At 41.9% G+C, this 27856-nt stretch overlaps 5 protein-coding genes across 12 annotated transcripts in view; 3 read left to right on the forward strand and 2 right to left on the reverse strand.

Annotated features, from left to right (window-relative positions):
- The window catches only part of LOC124310854 (tyrosine-protein phosphatase 99A-like), a 691797-nt gene that overhangs the window by 152534 nt on the left and 511407 nt on the right, over positions 1-27856 (forward strand). The window lies entirely within an intron of this gene.
- LOC124311042 lies at positions 142-14828 on the forward strand. 4 transcript variants are annotated; one of them, XM_046775301.1, is made up of 14 exons: positions 142-548; positions 2386-2981; positions 10217-10627; positions 11108-11187; positions 11272-11384; positions 11472-11686; positions 11773-11881; positions 11947-12041; positions 12159-12222; positions 12312-12390; positions 12472-12624; positions 12704-12842; positions 12918-13146; positions 13270-14828. In XM_046775301.1, the coding sequence occupies exons 2-14, from the start codon at positions 2947-2949 to the stop codon at positions 13438-13440; spliced, it is 1893 nt and encodes a 630-aa protein (XP_046631257.1). In that variant the 5' UTR covers positions 142-548; positions 2386-2946; the 3' UTR covers positions 13441-14828. The 4 variants fall into 4 exon arrangements, with proteins under 4 accessions (XP_046631257.1, XP_046631259.1, XP_046631258.1 ...); XM_046775303.1 differs by having other exon boundaries at positions 526-545; positions 2382-2981; XM_046775302.1 differs by lacking the exon at positions 142-548 and adding an exon at positions 2065-2159.
- LOC124311037 (proteoglycan 4-like) lies at positions 15474-17704 on the reverse strand. Of its 2 annotated transcripts, XM_046775291.1 has the most exons (3): positions 17578-17704; positions 16833-17507; positions 15474-16766 (listed from the first exon to the last, which is right to left on the reverse strand). In XM_046775291.1, the coding sequence occupies exons 1-3, from the start codon at positions 17635-17637 to the stop codon at positions 15651-15653; spliced, it is 1851 nt and encodes a 616-aa protein (XP_046631247.1). In that variant the 5' UTR covers positions 17638-17704; the 3' UTR covers positions 15474-15650. The 2 variants fall into 2 exon arrangements, with proteins under 2 accessions (XP_046631247.1, XP_046631246.1); XM_046775290.1 differs by having other exon boundaries at positions 15474-17507.
- LOC124311317 (mucin-7-like) lies at positions 19152-20312 on the reverse strand. 3 transcript variants are annotated; one of them, XM_046775762.1, is made up of 3 exons: positions 20229-20312; positions 19982-20167; positions 19152-19927 (listed from the first exon to the last, which is right to left on the reverse strand). In XM_046775762.1, exons 1-3 carry the CDS (start codon positions 20283-20285, stop codon positions 19313-19315), a joined length of 858 nt encoding a protein of 285 aa, XP_046631718.1. In that variant the 5' UTR covers positions 20286-20312; the 3' UTR covers positions 19152-19312. The 3 variants fall into 3 exon arrangements, with proteins under 3 accessions (XP_046631718.1, XP_046631717.1, XP_046631716.1); XM_046775761.1 differs by having other exon boundaries at positions 19152-19387; positions 19442-20167; XM_046775760.1 differs by having other exon boundaries at positions 19152-20167.
- Positions 20367-27625, forward strand: LOC124310857. Of its 2 annotated transcripts, none has more exons than XR_006909731.1 (9): positions 20367-21682; positions 21804-22267; positions 22643-22869; positions 23008-23197; positions 23254-23411; positions 23493-23758; positions 23830-24587; positions 24668-27227; positions 27297-27366. XR_006909731.1 is itself a non-coding variant. In XM_046774943.1 (9 exons), exons 3-9 carry the CDS (start codon positions 22747-22749, stop codon positions 27512-27514), a joined length of 3897 nt encoding a protein of 1298 aa, XP_046630899.1. In that variant the 5' UTR covers positions 20367-21682; positions 21729-22267; positions 22643-22746; the 3' UTR covers positions 27515-27625. The 2 variants fall into 2 exon arrangements, 1 of the variants encoding a protein (XP_046630899.1); XM_046774943.1 differs by lacking the exon at positions 27297-27366 and adding an exon at positions 27494-27625 and having other exon boundaries at positions 21729-22267; positions 24668-27048.

Below are 27856 nucleotides of genomic sequence, written 5' to 3' on the forward strand. Positions count from 1 at the left end.
TATATGAAAATAAATATTAATTTTATTCGAATAGTTTGAAATATAAAATATTTTAAACGTATTGTCTTTATTTCATCTTCATTTTGGCCTAAACACTTGGCATGCTACTCGTGCAAAAAAAGCGTCGCTGTGCTGTGCTGTTGATTCTCACCAGATGTCAGCACATAGGTGTTATTAATTTTGACCAAGCAGCCGAAAAGTTTCAGTCATTGAAAGCGAACAGACGAATCACGACTGTGAATGTGTACGAGTTGTATGTGTGTGTGTGTGTGCAATCCCATTGATAGTGTGTGGTAAAAACTGTGGGGCAAGGGATCGAATTCGCCTTAAGAAATAAAAAAGGACAGCAACACACACACACTCAGTGGGTCCAGCAGCAGCGTGATGGTGTTTCGGACTACGACAGCCACAGCTAAGGACGTGCATTTCCAGCCGATGTGGGCCTGACATATGGGCTTACAATTGTCGTTAAATTTTCAACTTAAAAACCACACCGACCTTGGCAGTGCTTGAATTTCATCGTCCGACGAAACCCAACCGACGACCAGGTAATCACGATACAACACGAATATATGTTTGTCCCATCCTTAGTTTGAAAATTTTCTCTTTTCATTTTGGAAAGAGAGAGAGAAAAACAAAATATTCAACATAACAAAGCCCCTCGAGGGATCTGCTAAAAAAGTCGCGATTATTTTCTTTTATTTTCGTGTTTGTCGTGTCCTCTTGCGGAGTATGACCTCATCGGAAAGAGCTGTTGATTAGATAGACACAATATAAGCAACAAATTCCTTTTTTTATTTTTTGTGCGTGTTGTATATATACTGGTCGCCTTTTAGTGATTCTCGTTCAGCTGCTCCCAGCCGAATAACTTTAACAACAACAAGCTCCACCCATCATATAATACCGGCGCCGGTCATTATACATGTAAGGATAACGAATGGATGGAGCCAAAGAGAGAGAGAGAGAGAGAGAGAGTTATAATCTAAGTACACAGTGTAGTAGTAGTGGTGGTAGTCAGAGATGGAGATCTTTTTTAGAAATTGTTTTTGAAAAAAGTCGAATAACTTTGTCCATTTCTTCCAGTTGTCGTGTTAAGTTTTTCTTTCCATTTGTCTTGTCACTTTCTTATTCCTTTTTTTTTCTTTTCTCCTTCTGTTTGTATTCCATTGACTCGGGAAAAAGACGTTAATCAACTTGGCTAACTGGTTTCTGTGACCTTTACCGATTCGACTAATTCTTCTTCAAATTGTCAGCCAATGTCGTTTGTTGAATTCAAACGCCCCGCTCGTTTCCTATGCAAGTGTCGGTTGTTGTTGCAAACACAATCGACAACTTCAAGGTGAAATTTTGAAAATCTGATGGCAAGGCTGCTGGCTGGCCGTCTGGTAACGATGACGTCAGTTGAATGCCAATCGGTAATTTAGACGCCCCGAAAAACATTCCGTTGGGTCCCGTCTGCTTGTTGTTGTGGTGGGGGCTCCTTTTGTTGTTCGCACGCGTGTTTTTGTGATGATCGTGTGTCGTCGTTTAATATTCAATTGACGACGCCGACCCGAACGCCGTCATCCGATCTGATTGGGTCCTCTCATCCCGTCTGTTTTCTTTTCGCCATTCAATACGTGATCATCTCTTATGGCGTTTTGTGTTTCAACCGGCTTCGTGAATGCCCTCGAGGCCTTCAACGTCCTTGGCTAATTTTCTTATTCTTCTTCTTCTTTTTCTGTTGTTTCATTCCTCTTCTTTATGTATTAAAGGAAAACAATCGATACATCACCACCACCAGCCCCCAAAGGGCCTTCGTTCGTATATATTTTACGATGACCAGCCATTGGCTGTGTCTGCACGATTTTATAGCTCTACCAGCCAGCAGAGTATGTTTTGGCAAAATGAAGAGGCAGGCAGGCAGGCAGGCAGCAATTTTTGCCTTTTTAAAATTCGTTTTTTTTCTTTTCTTTTCAAATCTCGCCAATCGGTTACGGGGTTCCAGCCGCGCCGCTGGAGTCCAGCACACACTACTAGTGAGGGCGCGCGTTCAAGTGTGTGGCTGGCGTCCGTGAGAGAGAGAAAGAAGGAGAAGAAGAAAGAGTCGAGAGTTCTAAAAGTGGAGAGCGGGACCATTCCACCTTTCAGTTGGCAGTTTGGCGTCTGCCGTCCAACAGGTGCGGGTCTTTCTCGCTCCCGGAATTTTTCTTGTTTTTTTTTTCTTATTATTATTATTATTATTGTTATTATTTTGCGCGTTTATCTCTGTACACCGACGTGCACGTGAGAACGTTTTATATTCCGTGGCAGATTCAAATGATTTCAGTCAAAAGTACCAAAATCGAGTCGAGTGCCAATTCTCTGTTCCGTTGCTGATTTGTTGTGTTTTTTGTTGTTTTCCAGATTGAGTCTGGATTGGCTGGTGGTGGTGGTGGTGGTGGTGGCTGTTGCTGGATTGTCGAGTGGTGCGGAATAGCGGACCGCACGAAAAGACGAGCCCTGGCACCCAACCTGCGATCCACCGTCGTCGTAGCCGCCGCCGACGCCGTCGCCTCGTCTTCCCTGTCGTGTCCGCACGACACGAAAGGCCATGGCCGTTCTGCCTCTTCGCTTATACGGCGATCCCGACAGCAACAACAACAACAACAACCTTCTGCCCGCAACCACAACCACCCAACAAACGTCAACGGGTCGTCCAATCCCAAGCAGCAGCAGCAGCAGCGACTGCAGAAAGAAGGCGGATATTCCTCATTTTCTCGCTCTCCATCGGTTGTTGTTGTCGATTCCAGCGGTAGTAGTTGTTGCGACCACATTGGCACGCCGGCCGCTTTCCTCTTTCATCCGTCAGCTCTGCCCAAGCGGCTGCAAAACGTTCTCGACGATAAGAAGAAGCGATTGACGTTGACGTCTAAGCGTCCAGCGCCCGACTCGACCCGCCGTCACATCATCGCCGGACGGACGGCGATGTCCGACAACTTCATTTACGGAGACATCACAAGGTAAATAAATAAATCATAAGCGATTCTCTTTCTCTCCTACGTACAGCATTCCTTAATTTTTTCCAGTTGTTATCGGTTTCCTTCTCTCTCTCTCTCTCTCATTCGTTGTTTTTATCTTCTTTTTCCTCTTTGGCCTTATCTCACGTGATCTCACTCGCTATTGGTCGGACGTGACGTCTTGTAGCGTCGCTTCTAATAACACACACCCCACCCGAAAAAAAACTTTAAAAATAGAAGCCGACGTCATTGTGATTCGTTTTTCTTCTGCCTTGTGTGTGTGTGTGTGCGCGCGCGGGTAAAAGGGGCCGGCCGCCATGTCTTTTTTCACGGACCGAGAGGGGGGCCGGTGAACCGCGCGCTCCCGTTCTATCAATAGCCGCTCTGGCCGAGCTTGGAGTAACCCACACCGACAAGAGAAAAAACAGGAAGAAAAGAATAGACCGGGTCGTACACTTTTTCCGTCCAATTCTTTTTGCGTCGGCCCAGGCCAAAGAAGAAAAAAGGCCAGTGATCCTGAAGGTGAAGCCGCCGAAATTCATTTCCAGTTGTCATGAGACTCGGCCGACCGAAATTCCGTCCGTGAATGGCCGTCACGTTCTGCCTGACGTTTGGACTTTGGGACGTGCCAAGTCTGTCGTGTATGTACACTGGCAACTATAGCGTCGCAAAATGATTAAGCCGACGCAATCAACAACAACAACAAAAGAAAAGTTATATCACATGGCGGAACGTTCGCCGGCACTGGCCATTTTCTGCTTCTCTGAATTTGGCCAAAATTGGGGAGAGAGATTGTGAGACCGGGATTAGACGTGATGATGAAGCAGTTTAGTCAATAAGAATTTGGCGCGTATCGCATGTTTCGGTACTCGGGAACTCTCCGTGTAGGTTCGGACTGCTGGGCGATGACATCACGACTGTTGATGTCACACGCGTCTCTACGGTAGTACAACGGCCGTGCCAAACTTGACTTTTTTTGGTCAAAAGCAGAAAAAGGAGGGAAAAGGCACATGGGACGAGACAGTTTCTGATGTAATCGCCCACCTTGTCTCTCCCTTTTTGAATAATTACTGCGCACCACCAACCGTAGACTCTGGGGCGCGCAGTTTGAAAAAGAGAAATGAGACGGAATAAGTTTGACTGTGTGTCCCTAGCAACAGACGATCAACAGCAAGAAGAAGAAGAAGAGTCTCCTTTAAAGAGATGGGGAAAGAAAAAAAAAAGGGCTCGGCATCGAGTCAAAAAATGAACACGCAAATGGAAAATGAAAAATGTTCTGGCCGCTAGAAAAACTTGTCCCGCATTTTCGTTTTCCACCGCAAATTTGCCCATTTTTTTATTATTTGAAACTCTATACAATGTCTCGTTTTACTTTTTGCTCATCATTAAGTTTTTTTTTAAATTTTAAATCCGGACGATGGAAATGATGGAAGGAGACAGTGTTGTTTGGGTGACTCTCCCATCCGGTGTGGGGTGGGCACGATAGAAGAGGGGGGGAGCTTTTGCGGGTTTTTAATATATACGGTTTGGTTTCGGTTAGGACATCCACCCAAAAGAGGGGGAATGAACAAAAAAGAAAAAAACAACACGCTGCTGCATTCACGAACGAAGCGAAAGAAGAGAGAAAAAGGGAATGAATAAGAGTCCCGTCCGTCCAGCCAAAAATCAAGCGCCCCGTCGGCACAGAGCCGCGTAGTTGAGCCGCTCACGTCATCGACATACTTAGATCTTTTTCCTTTTTATTTTAACAACATTTTCTGGCGCGAGCGCGCGCGCGAACGACCGAGCTCGTCTGTTCGTGATGTGTGTTGAACGGTTCTCGATTTGATTCCTGCAGGGGTACCTTATTTTTTTTTTCTTTTTATTTATTTGCCTTTTCGTTTCCTACATTTTTAAAAAAGTTATGCCTTTACTCCTTCCGTATTGGTGGATACTAAAAATATCCGAAAACCCCGTCATCTTTTTATTTTTACTTTTCGTCGCGGATATTTTCTTTCCCTTTTTTTCTCGTTGATTATTTTGATAGCCATTTTTGTTTTGGGGTCGGATAAAAAGGGGAGACACACAAAATGAAGGGAAATTAAAGTTTTATTTGAAATTTGAAAATGATTTATGTAATACCGTCGGGTTGTTGTCCTCCCCTTTTCACATCTTTTTCTGCTGGTCGTTTTCGTCGGGAAGAAATGATAAGGAACAGACTGTGAAACCGATTGAGTCTTTCTCAGTTCCTTGTTTGGACACTTGACGTACGTGTTAAGAATTATTGGAATTGAACGTTTCCCTAATGGTGGGGGCTCGTTTTTTGTTTGTTTCTTTATTTTTCTTTTTTGAAATATTTTTGTGTTTGTCGAGTCCTTGATGGCCGATGCAGGAGGAGAGCAAAGAGATCGAGCGAGTCAAATAGAAGAGAAAAGGAATGATATTATACCAGCGATCGGTGCCAAGGTTGCGTGTGACTTGTGCCTTTGGACTTTGGAGGTCGTCGTCACGCTGCGATTCGCCCCTCCTGTCGTAGTAGCCGCCGACAGCAGCACATCGAAAAAGGGCAAAAGATGAGGGAAGAATTTGATTTTTCACATTTTTGTTTTTCCGATCCTCATTTCGTATAACGACCGCCATTCCGTAAGATTTATTCTTCCAACAAACCGACGACTGATCTGAATCCATTGAACGCGCTCCCGATCGCCAGTCACGATTTCTTCTTTCGGGAAACCAAAAAATTCAAATTCAATTGACCCGCCCCCCGCACTCGGCTGTGTGATGAGCTTTTAATGATTTCCAGAGAGAGTCGAGGCGATGGTTAATGATGATGATGATGTCATCCGTCGTGAGAGAGCTGCTGGCGTGCAAAGGCATTCGATCGCGTCGAGGAACTCGACTCGCTCTTGTGTTTCGTGCAGAATTTTTCTGTTTCAGTTTTTTGTTTTGTTTTTCTCCAGTCGCCGAAATGTTTTAACGAATTTTCGTTTGACTAGGACAAGGTCGGCATTTTTGCCCATCGACACCTTTTATAGTTTGACAGTCAAATGATTCACGCCGTAGGAGTTCACGCCGTCGATGTTTGCGTGTCAATTGCTCTCGAGAAAATCTCGTCTTGACGTCATCACTTGTTAGAGGACACACTCGAAGAGGGAGAGGTTTTCCAAGAAGAAACACACACGTGACCAATGCGAAAATGAACAGCGTGATGACCTAATCGCTTTTGATATATTTTTCTCATATCTTTTTTCGTTTATTGGCTTCAAACCAGTGGGGAGAAAAATCCTGTGCGGCGTATCAAATTTGGTCGCCGTAAAAGGTCATCTTTCTCTACTCGTTTGCTGTTGTTGTTGCCCTGGCGTGATGATAATGATCGACTGACAATGAAATAAGTCTCCCTTCTTTCTGGCCTATCGTCGTCATCATTCATGGGCGTTGGTCGCCACACCAAAAGGCTCCTTAAATAGAAATTACAAACTCGCACACACACACACACATAGGAAAAGTCCTGTCTCCTATATATAAAGAGTATCTGTTTGGCTCTCCCCTGCTTTCTTCATTGTAGTCAATCATCTTCCGTCATCCCCTCCTCGTGAATGACGTCACTTCTTCCTTCGTCTCCTCCCTCCCCATAAACAAAAATGTTTCAAAAAAATGAAAAAGAAACGAAACCATCCAGACCAGATGTCAAAATGTTTAACGGCTATAGGGATCAAGTTGGATAGTTTTAAGAGCCACCCGAACCCCAGCGAATCCCCCCCATCCAACATCCGTCAGTTGTCATTTTCAATCACGCAAAAGTTTTGAGCTCCAACACTTTTTTGGCAATGTCTCGTTTGGCTTTTGGTTGTTGTCTCTTCCCGTTTGTTTTTGACGGACGACGTCGTTCGTTAGCTTGGATGTCGTCGACGTCCGGCGTGCCACAGTCGCCAGCCATTCAACTTGCGTGCAAAAAGATTTCCCGTTTGCAATATGACAAAAAGCGGATCAGCTGGAGAATGGCAACGTCGTCGACGTGACATTGGAATTGGGTCAAACTTTTCGCTTGAGCATTTTCGTTGGTTGTTTTCGCTTCGACATCTTTATGTCATTGATATTTTCGTCAAACGTTTATTATTGTCTCCGTCTGGGTCCGGTTGTGTGTATTTGGGACTCGTGTGTCGAGCACATCAGAGATAACAAGACTTTTGTACACATAGTAGTCTCGCTCATTTATTTTTCCGACGATGACGTCTGCTCCTAGATTTCCCTCTTAACGACCACGGCCGCGCGCCAATGGCGAAACGAGTTTGGTTATATTCTGTTTTTTCCCTTCGTTTGTCCGCCTAGGATCTTGTGCAATTTTTCTTAAAAAATTTTATTTTTAAGCAACGAAAAAATGTTGCGCGTTTTCATTGACCGCAAATGCGGTGGTTTCGAGCGTAAAATAAAACCCGTACGCTCGGCAGTTACGTCATCATTCCGCCCCATTTTGAAATACCCGAAAGGAAGGAAAACGGCTCGAATTGGTGAAAATGTTTTGTTTGTTTGTTTGTTTTTTTCTTTCTCTCAAGTCAACGGACGTAGGTAGCAAACAGCTGGCGTCTTGCGTCACACGCCGTACGTATGTATACTATACAATTTACACAATAGTGGACTTGTGTGTGTGATGGATTGCGTACAGGCATCGCGAAGATATTCACGAGCAAATGTGATCCAGTGAGAAACTTTTTTCGTGGATTAGATAATCCACGTTGAAAGGATGACGTTGACTGGCATGAAAATGCATTTTACTTTTATCGCACGTTGCCTCCATGTGTGCATAGAGGCTGCTGCTTATCTGATAGAGTTTCGAGTATTTGAATAGTTGTGTCAGTTCCATATCGGATCACCTGTAGGCGTAGTCCATTGTACAATGTCTTCTCTTCTCTTACCTGCGTTTTTATTGTTGATTTTTAAAACCGGCGTTCCGTGTTGTTGTTGTTGTTTTATTATTTTATTTTCTTCGGTGCGGAAAGGAATGGCAATAACCATCAAACGTCGGAGCCCGGAGTCCGAATGCGATGAAATAAAAATTTCGGCAGAAAAGGAAATGAATCACTTGATTATAATCGCGCGGTGACTGGCCAGTGGTGCCAGGTACGAGCGTCAGGAAAAACTTGAAATAGTCATCGCACAACTTTTCTCTCTCTTTTGGATGGGGGGAAATAATTCTGAGTCAATATCTCGGAATATTACACAACACCGCAACAATAAGCGGCATCGATATTTTTTATTTCCCGGTGAAATTTGAATACGCAGTCTAAAGAAAATAATTGTTTTGAATTATTGCGCGCTCGCACGGTACCTTTTCGGTCGAAACGAGGATGATATTATTATTTTTGCCAGTCGTGACATCATCATTGCCGACGTGAGAGTTGACGCTATTGTTGACACAGAAAAAGACAAACATTTTTAAAATCCTGTTGCGCCATCCCGATTACGTACACTCGAGACGTGTGTGTGTGTCTATACGCACACCTGGTGGTGCCTCCTCCCACTGTGTTGCCAAGGCCTACCTACTTGATACTTTTTTATTATTTATTTTTGTTTCTAAACCAGGAAAAAAAAAGATTTCACGAAGGGGCGTTGTGAACGATTTCAATCACGCTCCCCCCCCCCTCTCGAAATGTTTTTTTCTGGTAGTAGGGAGATTGGGTGGAGTGCACAATGTACATTTTCATCGGAATGATGAAGTCAGACTGCAGATGCAGCTGTGCGCTCACCTCGTCGGCGCACGGGTGGAAACAACAACAACAATCAACGAATCAGAAACCGAGAAGAAATCATTTCGAACGTTATCTAAAGGGTGTCCATTTTCCGTGCGATGACGCCACCACCGTCCCTTTTCTTATTCAGAAAAATATAAGATTCTTATTCTCGATCCGCCACTTACTCCACCTGTGCTTCGCTCGGTTAGATTTCAAATCCCGCGCTACCACTACACAGAAGGCAAAAGCCAATGGCCTTGTGTGTTGCGTTCAAGTGCCCGATTGTCCAGTTTCTCTCTGTCCGTTTCTTTTTTTTTTTTTTTCGTGTGCACTTTTTCTGACCCTCGAGGCTTCGATGACTTCAGCGGTGAGTCAAATAATCATAAAAAAAAGGAAAAAGAAAAAGAAAGAGAAAGAATCCCGCGTGATGCCGTCATCGTGGGCGCTCTGGTGGGACCCCACCGCATCTCGAACTCGGCTTCAAGTAATGGAACAAGACGGGACTGGAATATACGACACATGTGGGCTCGAAAAAAAACAAAACAGGATTCGACATGGACGAGTACGAGAATCGCAACGGACGTTGATCGATTGATTGAGTTTGTTAACTTCTTCTGTTTTTTTGTTGCCCGAATCATCGGGTCCGTTCATATTCCACCTTTTTTTTTGTTGGGTTCGGGACCTTAAATGGAATCTCCTCTACACGCTCGAGAAAGAAAAGAAGAAAGAAAACGGCCCCGTTTTATTTATACAGTCCTATCAAAAGTTGCGCTGCATTTGGCGTGTAATGTATAAAACTGCCGGGGCCGGTGTGTGTGTGTGGGCGGGCGATTTGAACGCTGCCTCGGGACACCAACCCTAATCTGTCATGGGTCGTCACCTTTTAAGTTGTTCTCCGCTGCTGTTGCTGCTGCTGGCTGACTACTATGGTGGTGTAGTTCAACACAGAAAAGAAGTTAGATCATCAGTTTTTTAAAATAGGGTATTAGGTAGTTGTTGGTTGGTTGGACTCACTTTGATATTCTGACACACCGGGCTGAGGTCATCATCGCTATCTTTTTCCATGTTGTGGCTGAGCGATAACTTGTTTTTTTTCTTTCCCCCCCTTGTGGTGTCGTTGTGGTTCACCTGTTGGCTAATGGATGGGAGGCTCATTCTCTATCCTCCCCACGTCATCTATAACTACTACACCAGGCTCTACTACGCCTCTCTCACACACTCTCTCTCTCTCCTTCTTATTTTTCTTCTTCTTCTTCCCACTCTTGCGGTTGCTTAGTATTCATCTGCTCTCCGCTCGTTCACTTGTCTCGTTTGTAGTCGTTGCCTCATTTTCTCTTTTCAATTTTCATTTGTTTTCTTTCTTCGTTGTTGTTGTTGTTGTTTCCTTTCCTCGTTTCTTCACCTGCCGCCATTCCAGTGAATTCTCGTTCAGTTGAGTTTGAGACGTCGTCGGCTCACCACACTCTATTTTGTTTTTTTGCCATTTCTCCCGCACCCCCGTGGGTTGTTGTTGTTGTTGCCGTTTGACAGAGAGTTGTACGAGATATGGTGCCGCGTGGTGCCCAACGGCAGCGCCGTCGTCAGTGAAACCCAGCGGCTGCAATCGCTCTTCCACCAGGCCAGCGTCTACCCGTCGCAGTCGCAGATCCTGGAGATGATCCATTGCGCCAGAGAGCGCGAACTGGTGCAGGTACCACAGCAGCAACAGCAGCAGCAGCAGCAAAGCCAATCTCAACAGGAGGAGGAGCCCGTTGTAGTCCCTTCGTCGGCGTCGGCCGTCATGACGTCCGCCGTCAATTGCTCACCGACCGATCCTCGGGATTCGTCGAGATCCAAAGACCAGACGGACGGATGTGGAGGAGGACTCCAGCAGCGCAACTATTTGACGTTTGGTGAATTCTGCCTCTTTGCCAACGAGTTGCGCAAATGCTACGAACGAGAGTAAGTCAATTATTTGAGAGAAAACGTGAAATGTGTGGCCTTTTTCTTTTTTTTTTTTTTTTTTAAATGATTTATTTTTTTTCTGGTGGCTGGACTGGGCTGGATGATGAGAGGAGGCAGTGGGGAGGGGAGAGACGACTGGGCACTACGTGGTTCATTAATTCGGTGGCCGTGGGCGAAACCATCTACCCTTTTTGTCTGTTGATTATTTATGATGTAGACATAGAGAGGAACGAAAGAGAGACTGTGAAATGTATTTATGGCCACTAACGTAATAGTTGGATGAATGTTTGTTTCACGTGAGATGGTATCGGCTGGCTTTGGGGGAGAACCGGTCGATGGCGCCATAAGCCTCCTAACTTGACTCTCGAGATAATACTAGTAGGAAAAAAAGGCCCTTTAGGAATATATAGAATCAAGCGGTTATGATTTTTATTTTTTCGAAATGTATTTAAACATTTTTCTGGTTGCGTGCCACAGGATACCTCGACCGACGCAATTGTCGAAATTGGTCGACATCAAGGGCAACGACAAGAAGATGACCGACCGCAAGATCTCAAGTTGGTTTTATTTTCAGATTTTCAATTATTATTTTTCTTTTTAATTGAAATGTGGGTCGATTCGCCAATTTCTTTTTCGTGCAGAATCTGCCGCCAAGTATCAGGTTTTCCTGGGCGGTTCGTGCAATCCAACCACGTGGAGGCAAGACATTGCCATTCCGCTCCTGAAGAATTGGGGTTTAACCTACTTCAATCCAGTACGATCGCCTTTTCCTTTTTTTATTAAATTAAAATTCATCAAAAAAAGTGGCGACGCTAATCAATAATCCATTATTGACTAGCAGCAAGTGCCGCAATGGGGGCCGGAATTGATCGAGAAGGAGCACCAAGCCAAACAGACGGCCGATGTCCTGTTTTTCGTCATCGACCGACAGACGCGGAGTGTGGCCACCATCGTCGAAGCCGCTTATTACACGGCAGCGCAAAAGACGTTTGTCCTCGTCATTCATCCGCTGGATGGACCTGGACAGCTCATCCAGGGTGAGCCCATCACGGAACGGTAAATACATAAAAAACAAAAAACAGGAATTCTTGTTCAAGTTTAATTATCCTTTCTAATTTCGTTGCTATTTTTAAAAACAAAAGGGAATACGAAGATTTAGCCACGGGCCAACTCGTCCTGCAAGATATGGTGGAACGGCTGGGCATACCTGTTTTTAATAATATCAGATCTGCGCTTGATTGCACTGCAAAGGTTCTAGAGTAGAGAAAACATTTCTTGTGTCATTTCACAACATTCAATTATAACAATCATTGCAGATATTACGAGAACGAATCACTGTCCAAGAACTGGGACTCAGCGATGGCATTAATCCGTTGAAATATCCTCATTACCCCATCGGCGACAAGTTGATGTAAGACCTTTTTATTTTGCCGTAAACACGTCCGAGAGAATAATTTTTCCATGATGCTATTTTTTTTCGTTTTCTTTTTCTCTCTTAAAAATAATGCCGACGGGCGTTGTTATATAGTAAACTGCGCGATGCGTTCAACGCACTGGATACGAGCAATTCGGGTGAAATCAGCATGGCGGATGTAAGTTTTGATTGCGCCTCCTTCTTTTCTGGCCCGACTGTCATTGAACTCATTTTCCGTTTCCAAAAATTAATTTTTAAAAAAAAAAGGTCTGCATGGCCTTTCGCATTCTCACCAACAGAGATCTCTCGGTCGAGGATTTGAAGAACATTGTGGCCAGCAGCAACGGTAACTCTTTAACGACTAATAAAAACAAAAATCAGCAGAGTTTGGGTGTTGACGTGTGTTTTTCCGCCTAAATTTTGGTAGAGCAAGCCTCGGTATCTTTCGATCAGTTTTGCTGCATTTTGACCGAGTTTCGCAACCTGCCACCCGATAACCAAAGACGCTTGTGGGACGTGATGGTCAGCAAGGCCGCAACCTTGCTCTACTCGGTGGTCTCGCCCGTTTCTCGGATACTCTGTAACGCCAAAATGAGATTTTTTTTCGTTTGGGGAATAGTTGAAACTTGACTCTTTTGACTGTTGTTTGATGGATACAGGCCGACCCAGTCCAAAAGGAGTGGCGCGATGCGACAGTTCTTCGCCAGAGGTGACAGTGGGCGGAGCACGGGATATCTATTTGGGAGGATCCTGCGGGTCCACCACCTGGCGCGAACAGACGGCCATCCCGTTACTCAAGTAACCGAGAAAGAATTGTCCGTTAAACGGATGTTTTGGGGTAATATATTCATCCTCTTTTTTCATTGTACACAGGAAGAGTGGGCTGACATACTTTAATCCGCAAACGTGCGGCTGGAGTCGGCGATTTATCCCGATCGAGGCGGCGGCCATGGACGCCAGCCGGGTCTTATTGTTTGTTGTCTCGCGTGAAACCCGTTCCCTTTCGTCTATGGCCTTGGCCGCCCACTACATCGGACTCGGCTGCAATTTGGTCCTTTGCATCCAGCGGCTGCCCGACAATGCGGAAATCAACGGAGATCGGGTTGGTTGATGGCCAAAGAAAAACAGCCAGAGCAAAAACAGCAACAACCACCGTCTGTTGTTGTTTTCATTCACAATTCACATGACTCATAAATGTTTCTCATTTTTTCTCGGTCGTGATCAGCTTTCGGCTTTCGCCATCAAGGACTACAACCGCGGTCGAAATTACCTTTCCGATTTGGCAAACCGCGAGGGAATCCCGGTCTTTGACGAAGTCAAAGAGGCCGTCGAATGTGCCATCCAGCGCTGCCTGCAGCACAACCAACAAACTCAAACGCAACAGCAACAACGATGAAAATTGATTCAGCTATCAGTTTTTGTTTTCTTTTCTCCCCTTTTGTCTGATTTTTTTGTGGTCTTCATTAATTATTTTTAAAACAATTCCTGTGAAAGTGTCCTTTGATCTTGATTTTTCCGGGACAGCGATGTGACTTCGTCTACTCCGCAGCAATTCATAATTCACCGATTCAACAAAATCGGCAGCAGCTTTTTCCAAAGTCGCTTTATTTTTTTTTATTTTTTTTTTTTTGTCAAGTGAAACAAGACAACTAGACTACTGGACGAGAAGAATTTGAGAAAGTGAGCAACAAAACCAAACTTTTGAGCGGGTGTGAGGCCTATTTTTTTGTTTAATTGTCTTAATCCACACGTTATTGGATCCCTAACAACGACGATGATATTATCTTGCGCCGGGTGTGTCTGTGTGTGTGTCTGTGTGTCTTCGTTTTTTTTAAAAAAAGGAAAGAAAAACGTTATCGCGTCCAATCACGAGCCCAATCTCTTAATCTGTGCGTGTCTGTGGGGGTGAATTTGCGACATCAAAAACTGATGGGCCTTTTTTCTCCAGGAAGGAGCCAAGAAAAAATAGGATCACTTTGTTTTTCGTTCATGTCTTCTTCTTCCTCCCTCGATTCAATTTAAAGCTGCTAATTTCTCTTAGTGTCCGCTATATGTAATCACCACATGTGTACGTGTAACCCTGGAGCTCTCAGGTGTAATCAACGCTGCCCCTTCGTTGCTTTGACAAACTTTTTCATGTGACTTTTGATTGATTCGTTTTGTTTTTTTGTTTTTTTTTGTTTTTTCAGTTCTGATATATTTGTATCTTGATTTTCACCCAACTATTTTGTATTTCTTTTTGTATCGTTTGGCTAGCGGGTCTTGTACATTTGACGCGTTCGCGGCCTGGGCCATCCAGCTGCCAACACACCCAGCAGCGCACTACCCTCCCAATCACTTAAAAACAAGTTGAATATCTTTTTTTTTTTTCCTAATCACTTTTTCAATCACTTATACAGTCTCTATATTATTTGTTGGTTATTTTGTTGTCGGTTTGGGAACGAAATTTGTTTCTCGTATGTGTGCGTCGTTGATGCAGGCCAATCAGTTTTTTTTTTTTTTTTTTTTTTGTCTTTCTACCTTTCGGTGCTATCACGACTTTTAGTAGAGCGAGAAGAAACATTTTTTCGAGGCAGTTACAAGTACAACGGTGGCGGCTTTTAATAAGCGACTGTGAAGAACGAAACACAAAAAGGAGTGAAATCATTCATTGCCTTTCGTTCTCAATTTTTTTATTTCTTAGCATGAGATTTACTATCTGATTTGCAAATGATTGCCTAACACACACACAAAAACAAAACAAACAATAGCAACCATCATTTTCGAAAGAAATGAAAAACAGAATTGAAACGTGACAATCGAAATTTCTACGCTATTCCGCGCGTCAAAGGGGAACAACCCGATTGCATCGATTTAACCGGTTGATTTATACATATTATATATATAATTATTATTATGATATCGTGAGCTCGTGTGTCTTATTCTTATTTTTTTCGCGACTTATTTTTTTGTGTTAAATACTTTTTAGAACTTGTAAAACTGGTTTCAATAGACAACACCCACTCATTTTGTTAACAAAAGTCTCCACCTGCAGTCTTCATCTTTTTTTTCCGTTGCTGGAAAACTAATGCGCAATCCAAAATTGAAAGTTTTGTTGAAACGTCTGGAAACTACTTAATGAGAGATTTACTGAGCGATGCCCCCCCCCTTCCTAAAGGTGAATGTGGACACTGCTGCAGTCGTCAGCAGATTTATCGTCATGATTTATTCAACATGCAAGGTAAGTCCTTTGAATTCTAAAACTAGTTCTGAAATTTTGTTATTTTTTTAATTTCGAGAATTGCTTTAATTAAAAACTTATAGCTACAAAGATTTTTTCTTCCTCATAGTAGATAACCCTTGGTATAGCCGCCGGATACTAATCGAATGAAGATTTGGAGGAGTTCAGCCAATGCAAGGTAGGATCAAATTAACTTGTTCTTAAGAATATCCAGTTTAGTTCAAATTTTATTGACAAATTCACCAATGAGAAAACTGATAAGAGAATCGAACCTAGCTCCGCTTGAACAAAAGTTCAACGTTAGTTTTTAGTTAAATTAGTGAAAGGATTTAGTGCTTTATATTTAATTATTTAGCGTTAGAATTTCTGTTGTCCTCAAAGTTGCGTTAGACTTTCGGTGTAACTGGAAGCGGCTTCGTCGTTACTGGCGTGTTGACAGTCGACTGCATTGGTGAAAGTTTAACTGGTTGTCTAGTTGTTGGGTTGACTGGTTTTCTAGTCGTCACACGTGATCCTGTGGCGCTTGGACGAACGGTCGTACCCTGGCGAGCTCGACGTGTCACCGGGATCGGGGCCCTAGTCGAAACTTTTCGACCGAAAACCGGAGTTGTGTTACTTGGTACCGAGGGTTTCTTTGTGGTAGCAATCGGTTTTTTCGTGGTAGCGACAGGCTTCATCGTGATAGTTTCAGGCTTCTTTGTCGTCATGTTATTAGCTTGTCTTTTGTCCCGCCGGATTGGCATAGGAACTTCAGTATTAACGACAAATGTGGAAGGAGTCGTCTTAACTGTAGTTACCTCGGCAGTTGTGTTGTTACTCATCGATTCGGCTACGTGAGTTGGTTTTTCAGTTGGAATTGCAGAGACAACCGTGACGGGCTCCACCGCAAAATGGGCTGGTTTTTCTGTAGAATTTTGCGGAGCAGTAGTTGTAAGCTTGGCCATTTCTGGAACAGTTTGGACGGCAGGTTTTTCAGTAGAATTTACGGAATTTACCGCAGCAACAGTGGAAAGCTTTGCCATCTCTGGAACAACTTGGACTGCAGGTTTTTCAGTAGAATTTTGCGCAGCAACAGTAGTTTCGGCAGTGGTAGGCTTGGTCACCTCTGAAACAGTTTGAACTGCAGGTTTTTCAGTAGAATTTACCGCAGCAACAGTGGTAAGCTTTGCCATCTCTGGAACAACTTGGGCCGCAGGTTTTTCAGTAGGACTTATTTCAGCAGCAGTTGTAAGCTTAGCCGATTCTGGAACAATTTGGACTGCTGGTTTTTCTGTAGAATTTACCGCAGCAACAGTGGTAAGCTTGGCCAATTCTGGAGCAGGTTGGACTGCAGGTTTTTCAGTAGAACTTATTGCAGCAATAGTGGTAAGCTTGGTAACCTCTGGAACAGTTTGAACTACAGGTTTTTCAGTAGAATTTTGCGCAGCAGCAGTGGTAAGTTTGGTCATCTCTGGAACAATTTGGACTGCAGGTTTTTCAGTGGAACTTATTTCAGCAGCAGTTGTAAACTTAGCCAATTCTGGAACAATTTGGACTGCATGTTTTTCATCAGAATTTACCGCAGCAATAGTGGTAAGTTTGGTCATCTCTGGAACAATTTGGACTGCAGGTTTTTCAGTGGAATTGACTAAAGCAGCAGTGGTAAGCTTGGTTATCTCTGGAACAACCTGAACTGCTGGTTTTTCAGTCGAATGTTCAGCAATAGCCGCATTTGTGTTTGCCATCGGAGCGGCAGTTGTGAAGGTTGCTTTGCTAACTGTTTCAACGGTAACATTGACAGATTTATCTGTAGCATTCAAAGAAAGAATGGCAGGCTTCACCGACATCACTTCTTCGACCATCGGAGTCGCCGTGATAATCTGATGCGCAGTAACTGCAGTCGGGACAGCTTTGTTGGTTGTTTCGGCAAAAACAAGGGCTGGTTTTTGGGTGGAAGATACTGGCAGAGCGGTGGTTGCATTCAATTGAATGTGATCTGTGTTGGTCGAGATAACTGGGGTAGCGGTCAGGGGGGTTGAATGAATCATCTCGGGAGCTGCAGGTTTGTTCGTTGTTTCAGAAACAGTTGCGGTTTTCTCAGAAGCAATAACGACGACAGATTTGGCTGGGATAATGGAAAAAGTATGAGCTCCGTTTGCCACAGGGACGGATTTGACCGTCGTGACGTGTTCATCCTCATGTGACTCGTGGCTGTCGTTGCTGTTAGATTTTTGGTTCGCGTTATGAGCTTCTGACATACATCCCTGCAATTGAAATATAGATTTTTAATTGAATAAGATTAGTCGACTTTTTTTATTTATAAGATAATTGTACCTCTGTGGGGCACGTCAGGGCACCCACCGTTACCAAGGTAAAGATGAACAAGCACTTCATGGTGATGTTCTGAACTGAGACGCTTGTATGATCGAAATGTTACATCGGGACATGATTTTATAGCCGGCTCCAATGGGAGGAGTCCCCCCACTGTGGCGCGCCAGTTATCGTCATTTCATTAAGGATTCCGCTGACATGTCGATATTAACTTACCGGATGCTATGAGGCCAACATTTTTAGAGTTGCAGGTCGTCGCCTGTATAGTCACCTTGGACAGAGTTAGTATAGGTAGGATGACACGAACTTTTTTTTAAAAATCCATTCTGTAATCGTGTATTGGATCTATAGTTTGCCGCCTTCCATACTAACGACGATTAATGACTAAGTAAGTTACAACATCGTTTTTCCCATTCCTTTGTTGTTCGTTTAGTTGAAACCATTAAGGTCATTGTCTTTAGGACTGCAACTTGCTGTATGAGCGCAATAAAGCAAGATATCCGTCGAAGAAACAACAATATTGTGGAAAATTTTAAGCACTCACATCAGCAATGTGATTCTCATATTTATACTCAAGTTAGAAAGTGATGGCGACTTGATAATTTTGTGCGTTTCTAACTTTCAGACTTTCTCTATATTAATAAATGCCATCACGTGAATTCCATTCGGCATTAGCCTTGTTCATTATCCGGAATACCAATTCTATTTTCTGGAAAACCCACATTTATAGAAACAGCTCGAATCTCGCTATTTTATTGACACCATTGACACACATGTCGTTGACGAATCAGTGAGCTGCAAAATTTCGATATTTGAATTTTACATCGCCGTAACAGGACTTTGCTTTGTATCCCAATTTTTTCCTTGAAAAATTTACCAGTCAGAATGTGGTAATAATCGTTATCGTAAAAAAAACCAGAATTCCGAAATTTGTATGACGTGAAAAGTCATATGCTTGTCACCAGTGTCACCTGTCGTGTGATCACGAGTTATTTGTTGTTCATTGTTGAGAAACGACGGTAAAATCTAGCCAAGTTTACGCAATAGCAAAATTATTCTAAGAAACTTCCGGTAATTAATGCAAGTTTACTTTTGCTCCACAGCAGTTTGATTGCCCAACTTTAACTCGCAGAATATAGAATTGAATGTTCTAGTCGAGCACATCACGAATATCCACACTCGTTTTCCTTTCCCGTTGCTTTACGGACGACGTTTGAATAGGCGAATATGTAGAAGTCAACTTTGGAAAATTAGGACGTAACTTATCCCATGCCAGCCGATTCAGAATTAGACGTGAAGATACCGGTGAAATCATGATTCGCACAAATGTTTATTTTCTTTCAACAATTAAGCGACAAAGTCGACGAGTTACCAAGAATATTCACAGGAAAAGTAAGCAATCTATTTCCAGTTTATTTTTGTAAATTTCATGTGATAACCAGATTAAATTTGAAGGGTATGCCGGTGGTCATGCATAAAACACGCCAATTTGGATCTGCGAAATAATTGCAGTATGCCTTATTGAATTTACCGAATTTCAAACGCATCGCACTCTAAAAACAACTGGAAAAGGCAAGTAGTCACATATTTTCTTTGTATTTTTTCTTTTAAAACATACGAACCCAACTAGATAAATTTATAGAAGAACTGTCACCATTTGTTTCGTATCGTTAACATACCTCAGTTAATTAAAATATTTCATCTAAAAGTCACCATGAAAAAATATTCGTTTATGTAGTTAATGTTTTACGGTAGTCTTAGCGGTAGTTGCGTGTGGTGCAGCAGTGGCTTCACGGGACTTTCTGGTCACAGCCTTTGGGGCAGTATGCGGGGCAGCAGTGGCTTCACGGGACTTTCTGGTCACAGCCTTTGGGGTAGTATGCGGTGCAGCAGTGGCTTCACGGGACTTCCTGGTCACGACCTTTGGGGTAGTATGCGGGGCAGCAGTGGCTTCACGGGACTTCCTGGTCACAGCCTTTGGGGTAGTATGCGGGGCAGCAGTGGCTTCACGGGACTTCCTGGTTACAGCCTTTGGGGTAGTATGCGGGGCAGCAGTGGCTTCACGGGACTTCCTGGTCACAGCCTTTGGGGTAGTATGCGGGGCAGCAGTGGCTTCACGGGACTTCCTGGTCACAGCCTTTGGGGTAGTATGCGGGGCAGCAGTGGCTTCACGGGACTTCCTGGTCACGACCTTTGGGGTAGTATGCGGTGCAGCAGTGGCTTCACGGGACTTCCTGGTCACAGCCTTTGGGGTAGTATGCGGGGCAGCAGTGGCTTCACGGGACTTCCTGGTTACAGCCTTTGGGGTAGTATGCGGGGCAGCAGTGGCTTCACGGGACTTCCTGGTCACAGCCTTTGGGGTAGTATGCGGGGCAGCAGTGGCTTCACGGGACTTCCTGGTCACAGCCTTTGGAGTAGTATGCGGCGCAGCAGTGACCCCTCGTTCTTTGCGGACTGGGACGATTGTAGCTAATATTACTGATTCAGTCTTAGTCGAATTGGCTGCAGACTTCACAGCTGAGGTAACATCGTCCAATTTTTTGGCTACGTTTTCAGCCTCATGATGCGTTGCCTGACCTTCGGTAGTGGACCCCTGAACAATTGTTTGAAATAAGAAAAATAGGCAAAAGATGTTGTAATAATTTTTAAATTACCTTGATCGAACTAGTAAGAACACCCAGGACCAAGACAAAAAAGAGAAAGCACTTCATTTTGATCTTTGATGCTCGGTTGTCACTTCCTAGAATGAAGAAATCTAGCGAATTGCGACATGATTATATAGTCGGCTACAATGGGAGGAGTCTTAAGGTCGTACCAGTCGGATCAGTCTCGAGATAATTACGGATTCTGTTAACATATAGATTCCAATAACCTTGCTGGTGAAGAATGAGCTAATGAATTTGTAACCAAAATGTAAACCCAATTTTAAAAAAGAAAAAAAAACAAAAACGAAATGTCTTCGTTATGCCTATCTTACTCAGTTCTCTATTCTATTTCAATTCGTTAATTTATTTTGATCACCGGGGCTAGCCTTCCATCTTTTTGTCTAAGAATTCTTTATTTAAAGATGATCGCAGTGAATTTTAAATCTAGTTGGCCTTGTTTTTCTTTTTAGTTAAAAAAAATAGGTCGGCATCAAGAAATAACAACTCGTCATGTTAAAGCGTGTTTTGTTTTGATTATTTGTGTTAAAGGCTTAAAGCGTGATGGGTTAGCGACTTTTCATTCGTCTCCAATATCAATCCATTACAGAAAATGGATTTTTTTTATCAATGCAAGTAATTTGAAAACCCTAACATTAATTTTAATTGAGCTAAAATTAGTTAAAGTATATGGTAGCTATATGCATTGCAACATTTTTTAACTGTCCAAAGTGTAGCATGTGCATGTATTTGTTTGATCAAATCGTTTCTTTATATGTCAGATTTATATGAATATATTTTAAGAAAATAGATATTTCGTTGTTTCAAATAATCCTGATTCACGCGGGTGCTTTCAAAATTTTAAAATGAAACCAGTATCAGGTGCTTCGGCCATCATGGGAAAAATTTCTGATGTAAATGTGTCAAGTCACCCAATACTGCCATCATGTGATTCGCAAATTTATTTGGGCGGTGGTTCTTGTTATTATTTTTAGATTTAGCTGGTAACAACTAGCGATGCTTATGCTTGCGTAAGCGAAAATATCTGGCTCCTTAGTCCTTACGTCACAAAACAACTTGAAAAAAAAATGTAAAAATTGATGTTCTCGATTTCCTTGGAAATCCGTAATCATCATATTTGAATTCCACAATAAATAGAATGTAGAAAACTAGGTCATATGATTTTTTCTGAAATAATATCCCTATTGGTTGAAATCAGAAATAATATTGTTGCCACTTTTGCCGAACTGCACGTTTGATTTAATTAGATTTTGAAAAGCAATGAAGATTTATCGGAAATGGTATTTTGTTATTCCTTAAAAAAAATATTAAAGGGTATCTATTTAACAATATGTTTTGTTTCGTTCGTGGATTAAGTTGTTTTGTGTTTACCGCCTTTTGCTTCCGTGCCCCAACTCACGGAACCACGATCCGAGTCCTTGTGCTGTCTGGTTAAATTATTTCAGGTATCCTTGGTTTAACTGTCACATTTCTTTTTTATACAATGCGTAGAGTGGTTTCGTCGAAGATGCGGTGCTTGAAAAGTACTTTATAAACGTCAATGGATTTTATTTCCTAAATCCAAAGGAACCTCCCGGTGTTAGGACGACGACGCTGTTGTTTGCTGAAATAATTGCTATGGATTCGTGTGATATCATTTGATTTCAACAGCAGAACGCGGCTAAAATAAAATTATGTGTTAGTTTTAACCTAAAGTGAATGAAAATACCGACTGAATACAAATGAATGTTTTAACTGTGTGTGTGTTATTTGCAATTTTTTTAAATCGTGTTGTTAAGAATAAAACCGAAGACATGGACACACGGTATAATAAAGATGAAGTGTGTGGAGCCACGAGCCATAGAAGACCGAGGATTTTTAGTTGCCATGACATTATTCCTGCAATTTAATTTTCCATTTTGTTAGTCCGCAGTTTTACCGTCTTCAATGTTCTTCAAGAACATTGGGAAAAAAGAATAAAAGATGGCCGATCTACTGAAGTACTCATCATCCTCGTTGTGTAAAGGCGTAAGATTCTGACAATTTTTAAGGTTACCAGTATTACTTTTGTATTAATTCAAGATAATATAAGCTAGAAAAAATAAGAAATATGTTTTCGGAACATATGACGATCGAAATTCATCTGAAATCCACTAATTTAATTTAAAAAAATATGTGTCCACAACAAACAAATATTGAGAATGGGCATGTTAACTGATTAGTCTAGATCAAATTCAAATTAGATTGATGAAAATGTTTATGTAAAAGAATGTGTAGTATTCCTGTGCTGAGTTATATTTTCATTTAGATGAGAAATGATTGAGTGTTTAAAATTCATAGCAGAGATGATTTATTACTCATAGCGTCACCAAGTAAAGGACAACATTATTTTGACATGACTATAATTGTAGCATTTTACTTCACAGGTTAAATTTGAACTTACTTGCACCTTGCACGATCAAAAAGCTGCGATTCTAAAAGACTGGGGAGGCCAGGCAACTGCCAGGAATCTGAATATTCTGGTAGCATTATGAGCACCCGTTCCAGGAGTGTTAGAAAAAGTTTGCAACCAACATTTAAACAGCAGGGTTCTATGCCTGATAGATGTGTACACAAATTCAAAGGCAGAGATGAAAATTTGAAACTAAATAAGGTACGTACCCTCACAACATCATGTCAGACCATGTGAAGCCCCATAAAAAATAATATTTATGGGTGTGAAACTGGCAAAAGAAGTAGCAATAATTCAAATTTGAAAAGATGTGGAAAATCATTTGATTATTCTGACCAGACTGATGAAATGGAGAATAATTTAGAAGATCCTACTTCCAGAGTATCTGAACCAAAATGCAAGAGAGAAGAAAGAAAAAGAAGGGTGGACCTGAAGTGTTTCCAGCCAACAGATTGGTTGTCTTCAATAAAGCCGTGTAAATCACCTTTCTATCCTCAAGTGGGAGATGAAGTCATGTACTTTAAACAAGGTATGTTCATTTAACTAGCTATTTTTAAATTTAAATTAACTTCATTCCTATCATAGGTCATGAAATGTATGTAGCTGCTGTGCAACAAAAAAATCTTTATGAAATCAACCCAGATTTACTTCCTTGGACTAAACAGATCATTCAGCAACAAGAGTGGGTTAAAATCATTGGTATAGAGTTTGAGATCAAACCACCGAGACTTGTATGCTTGAAAGTGAGTTGAATTGGTATTAGTTTATTTTTGCTATACAGTATCTTCGGGTTCTATGTTCTATTTGATACGTTTTATTTACAGCTCGGAATAATCGATCCGGTCAGTGGATTGTTAACGCGAAAATGTTTTTCTATCGAATATCATGATATGGACGACATTCAGGATTTCTTGGTGTTAAAACAGGATTATGATAAGGCCGTTAAGCGCCCCTGGAAGCGTTTGCAACAATTCCGAAGTCTCATGAATGATGATTGCGGAGTTCAAATGTGGTGGGAAGGACAATTCATAAAAAGTGAACCATTGGACGCTAAGTTTCCTGAGTCCATGTTCTTGTGCTACTGCGTCAGGTCTGTTTTCAACATTCATTACTAATCACTAAGGGTAGCGTTTCTTTTATTTATTATTTTTTTTTTCACAGGTGGGATAATGGTGATCATGAACGTCTTAGCCCATGGGAATTGGAAAATATTGATCCAGGTAGAAGACCTTGTAGGACTGGTGCCAGTGTTAATTTACTGCCGATTGAGATTTGTAGCTCGTTGTACACACCCCAAACGTGTGATTGGCCCCCCCTAGGTGATCGAGATTTCGAATGTGATCGAATATCCAAAGGAATTAGCCAAGTCATGAGTCTTTATGAGGCTAAACATTTTTGTGCACCCGTCAACCTTGAATTGTTCCCTGCCTACGCTTTTACTGTCAAATACCCAATGGATCTTTCGACTATCAAAGCTAGACTTGAACATCGCTTTTATCGTCGCTTAGCTGCAGTCGAGTACGATGTTCTTCGTATACGCACCAACGCGCTCATATTCAACGATCCCGAAAAATCTGATATTGTTAGAAACTCTTCCATCATCTCTGACTTATGCCTGGAAATTATCCGAAACAGTGACCTTGATATCTCAACATTTTATTGTGAACTCCTGGAAAAGTACAAAGTTCATGGAATCAAAGTAAAGGGGTCAGTGGTAAAGCTCCCCGTTGCAAAACATCAAATCGAACAATCGACTTCTTTCGCTCTTACTTTCACCAACGTTGTTACTGGTTCGAGCCGTTCATCGACATCAAAACAGAAATTAGTATTCAATCCTACTCAGGGATCTTCTTCATTTGTGTCATCTAATCATGCTTCTGTCAAGCTCTCCTCATCTTTCACCGTTGAACCTATTGTTGGTAATTATTCAATAATCATAAGTGAAACATAAAAAAATATTAAGTACTTATATCGATTTTTTTTTTCAATATTCTTTCAGATGATTTGACCACGGATAATTACAAAACTAGTGAAAGCTTGACTCACCAGAACAGCCGCAACTCAGAGACTGCCACTACAAGCACAATGAAAAAGAAAGTTACCAGTCCGATTGGCGTACAAGTTGAGCAGTCGCTTAAAAGAAGGAAAACAACATCGGTAATCGCTCCGACAGCCATTTCCAGCGACGAGCAATTTTCAGGCACAACTATTCAAGAGTGCGATACTTCTTTGTCTACTTATCTCAACCAAAATGCACCAGTTACCACGAAGAATGTTTTGAAAAGGAAGAGTGTGACGAAAGAAAATCTTGATACTACATGCACTACGGTATCTTCATTGCCTAGGGTGGGCAGTGATGGAATTCTGGCAGTCAATTCTACAGAGTATGTCCATTCCCACATCGACTGCTCAAGTATGGGAATTTGCGAAGAAAGCAGCGTCCTCTCCCAAAATGAGATTTTTTCTCCAATGAACAATCATCTGAACTTCACAAGAATTCTACCAGCAGAAAAGAATCCACGCTTGTTCATTCCTAACAAAACGCCTGTTAGTGTTCCAATTACTCCTTTTCCCACTCCTATTCCTATCGCCATTTCCACACCTGTGCAAGTTTGTCCAGAGACATCATCATTGTCTACAAACATTTCACTGAAAAAAGCGGATAAATATGCGTCGAAGAGCTTGTTATCTAAAAATCTATTCGGTTCTGAGAAAAGGATCAATTCCAGAAAATTGAAATCGGGTGGATGGAGTGTTTCATTACACGACTTCCCCTCCAAAAAAGCTTACATCCTAATAGAAGATAAATCACCGCAATCGTGTCTACCACAACAAGGTTCGTTGTTTGAAAGAGTTGAAATGGAGTCGTGTTTTTCTTCGAACACTTTACATCATTGTCCCGAATCCAAAACGATATCTTCGCCTTCAGTTACTCAAGAAATCTTGACACCTGATGCCAAAGTGATGATTGACTCATATCCTACCGTTTCGGCGTTTTTAAATTTAGACACTAAATCGAAACAGAGAGAAGATCATGCTCAAGTAGAAGATCCCCGTGTTTCATTTGCCATTCCATCGATTCAAAGTCCTTTGTTTCCTGAAGAAAGTGAATCATCACCTTCATTTCAATCTGCGGATGTACTTATCGAACAAATTCTTGCCGAATCCAAACTTACTATGCTGAAGCAGAAGACTAAGAGGAAGAAGAAAAAAAGTGAACTTTCTGCGTGTTTTGACTTCTCAAAGTTAGATGAAGATTGCCGAGAACCCTTCCAAAAAAAATTAAAGAAGAGAGAAAATTGTTTCAAAGAAAGGGATTCTTTAGCTTCAGATGTCATTCCGCTCGAAGAAATTAAAAAACAATCACTAAACCCGGAGGTTACGCTGACTCCCACGAATTTTGTCGACTACGTTTCGTATGAAAAGGGTATACTTCCTGTAAGTTTGAAATCAAGACTCACGATGGAACGCCAACTCAGTGTCTCTACAAACAAAACTAGTTCCAGGAAAAATAAAGGCAAATCCTCCGAAGCAACGGGTTGCAACAAACATTCTGTGTTACCTGAAGATAATCAATCACTTTTATCTCAATCCGCAGACGAACTTATCGAACAAATTCTTGTTGAATCTAAACGCACTATTCTGAAGGAGAAAGCTAGCAAGAAGTCAGAAAAGAAAAGGAAGATAAAATCCAAATTGTCTGTTATTCCACCTTTGTCGAAGGCAAACAATGATTGCCTAGAACCCTTGCAAGCAAAATCGAAGCTCAAGAAAATTCATGCCAGAATTGGACATTTCCCCGCTTTAAATGCGATTCCAGTCGAGGATAACCAATCTGTAGAAAATGAGGTTACGCTCACGCCTACGAATTTTGTAGACGGTAATTCATATGAAAAGGGTCGAACCACTTCTACTCTAAAGGAGTTGCCCGCGTTGGAATGTCAAGTCGCTGTCTCTACAAACAAAACTGTCTCTAAAGAAAAGAAGCACAGATCCTCTGAAGGAATTTGTCACAACCAACAGTCTGTATTTTCTGAAGAAAGCGAATTTACTTCATCTGAATCCGTTGACGCACTTATCGAACAGATTCTTGCTGAATCCAAAGGCGATATTCTGAAGCAGAAGACTAGCAGGAACAAATCAGTAAAGAAGAAAGAAAGTAAAGTACGTGTCATGCCCATTTCGCGTTTGTCGATGTTAGACAAAGATTGCCAAGAACCTCCAAAAAGAAAATCGAAGCACGGAAGAAATTGTACCCGAGTTACCGATCATTCTGCGTTCACTGAAGAAGGCGGATCAATTTTGATGCAATCCGATGATGCAATTATTCAAGAAATTCTTGCTGAATCCAAACGTTCCGTTCTGAAGCAGAAGACCAGCAAGAAAAGGACGTCAGACATTTCACGTTCGTCGAACAAGGATTGCCACCAAATGGGAGTAAATATCTCGGCTTTTAAGAGAACCCTCTAAATTGTTGGGAGAACCCAGCCAATACAGATCAGCAAATATCTTCTTAGAAAATAAGGGTCACCTACAAATTCATCACTCTTAAGTCTGAGGTAAGCTTGGAATTTTTACTGGTGTTATTAAGCTAAATTAAAATGAACTTGAATACTCATTTGTTAAAGGGATGTTCTTAGCATCAACCAAGAAGCCTATATCACTTAGAAGAAAAAGAAGACAAACAATTGAATGTTATAGCTTATAATAGAACTACTCTGTTAGAATACGTAGAAAGTTGCTGCTTCCATATCCTCAGTAATCCAGAAAAATAAATGTCGATGAAGTACTCCCGGTTGCAGGAGTGGGAAACTCACACTATAGCCTACGTCAGATCATATTTTGAAAAATTGTATCCATTTAAGGTTTTCTATTTAAATTAAACACATTGCCTAATTTTGTTCTTATGAAATTTGTATTAAACAAGATGATTATCACATACACTCTTGGAAACAAATACTCAGATTGTCAGGTCTCCTCAGCCGCATTTGGACGCATAAATCGGAACTAAATGAGATCGTTGTCGGCTTACCATTAAAAGATTTGATATCTGAAGCTACTGCTCCAGTCGATCTGGAAACTGATCGGCGATAAAGGCAGGTAAAAGCTTAGCAAATTTTTTTTATTTGTTATGTTATTTTGGTTTTTTTTTTGGTTTTTCGACTTCAACGTCAGACAGTAGGCGTAT

Source organism: Daphnia pulicaria, chromosome 8 (genome assembly GCF_021234035.1).
Source record: "Daphnia pulicaria isolate SC F1-1A chromosome 8, SC_F0-13Bv2, whole genome shotgun sequence".
NCBI lineage: Eukaryota > Metazoa > Arthropoda > Branchiopoda > Diplostraca > Daphniidae > Daphnia > Daphnia pulicaria.